Source organism: Gekko japonicus, unplaced genomic scaffold (assembly GCF_001447785.1).
Source record: "Gekko japonicus isolate JY-2015 unplaced genomic scaffold, Gekko_japonicus_V1.1 scaffold3232, whole genome shotgun sequence".
In the NCBI taxonomy this organism is placed as follows: Eukaryota; Metazoa; Chordata; class Lepidosauria; order Squamata; family Gekkonidae; genus Gekko; species Gekko japonicus.
In genome coordinates, this window is record NW_015167153.1 from 117,935 (window position 1) to 120,033 (window position 2,099).

The 2,099-nt window shown below is 38.8% G+C and overlaps 1 protein-coding gene across 1 annotated transcript in view; it reads left to right on the forward strand.

The window, feature by feature from the left end:
• Nucleotides 1-2,099, forward strand: part of DYNC2H1 (dynein, cytoplasmic 2, heavy chain 1) — a 132,967-nt gene that overhangs the window by 76,800 nt on the left and 54,068 nt on the right. The window contains exons 47-48 of the mRNA XM_015413100.1: nt 1,186-1,353; nt 1,455-1,585. Of these exons, the coding sequence (XP_015268586.1) occupies nt 1,186-1,353; nt 1,455-1,585 (299 nt within the window). The remainder of the gene's footprint in view (nt 1-1,185; nt 1,354-1,454; nt 1,586-2,099) is intronic.

Consider the following 2,099-nt stretch of genomic DNA (forward strand, 5'->3'; position numbering starts at 1 on the left):
ACCCTCCAAACCAACCATTCCCTTCTGGGGAACCATTGTTGCCAGTCTCCAGGTGAGGGCTGGAGATCACTCAAAATTACAACTGTTCTTTCGGTAGCAGAGATCAGTTCCTCTGGAGAAAATGGTGGACACTGAGTGTCCAAGGCCGGGGCACTCGCCCAGAGCCTCTTTCTAGAGGTCGTTGTATTTATTTCCACAGCGGGCCTTTTTCCTAGTAAACTTTATAAAGGACACAAACACAAAGGTTTTTTTTTACTTAAAATAAAAACATGCTTAAAACATTAGCACTCTTGCAATATTTTGTTTATTTAACAGTGTCTGATAACTGACACCTTTTACTCTGAATTATTGAATCAAAATGTCTGTGCTGTTGCAATCTTGACTATGATGCAGCAGCAGCAGCAGAACTAGAAGCAGAAGCAGAAGACAGCCAGTTTCACTGTGGGCTTGATGGAAGCCCTCGGGCTGCATGTTTGACACCCCTGGCTTAGATATTTGCTTGATTTCCTACTTCTTCAGACTCTGAAGACTATTCTTTTATATGTGCTGGTTCTGAATTGAAAAGTTGATACCATTAGGCTTGGAAAGTTGATGCCATCAGGTTTGTTACTTTGTTTTAAATTCATTCCAATAAAGGCCATGGCACTTTAAACACAGTTACCCAAGGATAAAGCATCTTGTCTCTGTATGCTTAATTCTGTCATAGATTTGTTCTCTTCAGAAGCCATAATTTGCTAATGTATACTTCGCAAGCATACTTCTGCATGAGAACCAGTTTTAAACTGGAGCGGTTCTGTTTTAACACCCCCCCATCCTCCTAAATTAGGAAATTTTTTCTTCCTGAGATATTAAATTCATTTATATTATGTTATACTGTTAAATAACCTGCTGTTGACAAAAATAAAAATTGATACTTGGGATAACAAATAGGGAATTAAATTGATACCTATTGTCCAGTTATTTTGTAGATGTTGCTTATTGAAAATTAGATGATAATCTACATTTTTGTCACTAGACTATTATATGGATAAATGAAGTCTATGAATTTCTCATTCATTTTTCTTTCCCTTCCTGCCTCTTGATGATCTCACTTTGGTATGTAGTCTCCATTATTGATTTCATTTTTTCCCCTGCTATTGAAATGCAGAGTTTTATAATTTACAAAAATATATGCCTATTTTACAGGGGCATCTACAAATACCCTAGATACTGTTTTGGAAATTGTTGCTTATGAAGCACGCCGTCTCTTCCGTGACAAAATTGTTGGTGCTAAGAAACTACATATATTTGATAATATTTTAATGAAAGTCTTTGAAGGAGATTGGGGTTCTGATGTTCTGGACAACATGGCAGGTAACATGAAATGAAATGGTTTAGAATTGCTTTCCTGTTTGCCTGCCATGTTCTTTCTTTTCATGATAATAATATATCTCCATTTTGTTATATTTTTATAGATAGCTACTATGTAACATGGGGAGCTCGTAATGAACTAGGAGCACTTATGGCTCCAGGGCAAACATTACCACCCCATGGAAGGCCACTTGGCAAACTTAACTCAGCAGATTTAAAAGATGTTATCAAAAAGGTATGTAACAATAGATTAATAAATTCAAGTGGAATTATCAGAAGTTCATATTTATTTTTGTGCACTGCACCTGTTACCAGGGTCAGTGTCTTTTCATGTTTGGAAGATACTTTCATAGAAACTTTAGCCTCCTAGGCCAATCCAACACATATAGGGTTTCTTTTTTTAAATTTTTTTGTAGAGGCAGCGAATAGAAGTATCTGAAGAATGAATCATGGAGCTCTGTACTCCTAACTTTCAAACTGTGAAGGTGTTTCCTTAAGTAAGACCTTATTTCCTTAAGTAAGACCTCATTTTAGCTAGATTTGAGTCCAGTAGCACCTTAGAGACTAGCAGGATATTGAGACTTCTGGTTGATGGCGGTGCGCTAGCAGACTCACCTCCCGGACCTCCCGGGGGTGAAGCTGCGCTCCAGCCGAAGAAGGGGGTGTGCAGGCTCGCTTACCCCCCCCCAGGGGACCTGGCGAAGGGACCCTGGCCATGGAACTTATAAGAGGCTGCCTCTTCGATGGTG